The sequence below is a fragment of the Lathamus discolor genome, chromosome 5 (assembly GCF_037157495.1).
Source record: "Lathamus discolor isolate bLatDis1 chromosome 5, bLatDis1.hap1, whole genome shotgun sequence".
Lineage (NCBI taxonomy): Eukaryota > Metazoa > Chordata > Aves > Psittaciformes > Psittacidae > Lathamus > Lathamus discolor.
Window position 1 is genome coordinate 108708867 of NC_088888.1, and position 1186 is coordinate 108710052.

General features: G+C 50.0%; 1 protein-coding gene across 1 annotated transcript; it reads left to right on the forward strand.

The window, feature by feature from the left end:
• Positions 1-254: 254 nt before the first annotated feature.
• Positions 255-1186, forward strand: LOC136015965 (gallinacin-12-like). The gene is made up of 2 exons (XM_065682615.1): positions 255-431; positions 1011-1186. Exons 1-2 carry the CDS (start codon positions 305-307, stop codon positions 1184-1186), a joined length of 303 nt encoding a protein of 100 aa, XP_065538687.1. The 5' UTR covers positions 255-304.

A 1186-nucleotide genomic window follows, 5' to 3' on the forward strand; every position in this document is an offset into this window, starting at 1 on the left:
AGGAGTTTTCCCTTCAGGGGGCCTTCCACCCATCAGCTCCCCATGGACTTTGCTGTCTGAAGGTGAAGAGCATCCCCCTGAGCTTTTTTTCCCACCAAACTGCCTGCAGCTGGCAACCTACCAGTCCAAAATGGCAACTGACAGAAAGAGGAACTGGGGACGCTGATAACCAGTGAACGTGAAGAGAGCCATCATTGTTTGGAGCCGCAGCATCGGGTCGGAATGACACGGATGGTTTTCTCAGCAGCAGACATTGTTCCTGAGACTGGAATATAATCAACTCCTGCCTACTCCCTCTTCCCAGATGCCACCCAGTGTGCCAGCAACACACAGAGGCTTCAGCACAACCTCAGGTCTGTGCTTTTCCAGCAGAACCAATGCAATGGGGATCCTTTGGTTCATGTTGATCTTCATCTCCCTTGTGGGTCACGGTAAGACCAGGAATGCTGAGGGTGGTAAACAGAGGTATTTGGGAAGAGGAATTATCTTTTCTCACAGTTCAATCAAATCAAAATATAATGGGTATTGAGGAAAGGTGTCCTCTGGTTTCTGGATGAGGCAATGGATGAGGTACTTTGGCAAAATGCATGATTTAATCCCTTGGGGTAGTGCAAAAATGTGCAGGGAAGTAGCTGTGAAAACGAGGAACTTCACTGCTTTTGCAGGAGCAGACTGGTTGGAGAAGATGTAAGGAGAGGACCTGTCCTCTGGGGAAATATTTCTTCCTTTTCTCAGGCTGCACTTGCACCCTTGGTAGGGCAAGGACAACTGCTCTGACCTCCCATGCACGGTCGTTGCCAACGTCCTGAATAAACGACTGCGTGATAAGATGTTCCTTGAGTGAGGCTGGCTTTGCAGCTTGGTATTTTAACACAGATGTCTGAAGCTGTCCTTTGGGACAGGTATCCCACCTGTGCTCTATGCAGCCGCACATGCAATGCATGCTTGCAGCGCTGTTGGCACAAGAAGCCCCATGCATTTACCCACCAGCTTGCCCCTTCTTGTTCCAGGAGATGCTCATGGACCATTAGGCTGTACGCATGAAGGGGGCGCGTGCCACTGTAGGCAAGAAAGGGGCTTTTGCCGACTTGGAACCTGCGAACCTGGTGAATATGTGGCTAAGTACTGCTTTGAACCCATCATTCTCTGTTGCAAAAATCTGACGTCCCCCAGTGCAAAGAGCTGA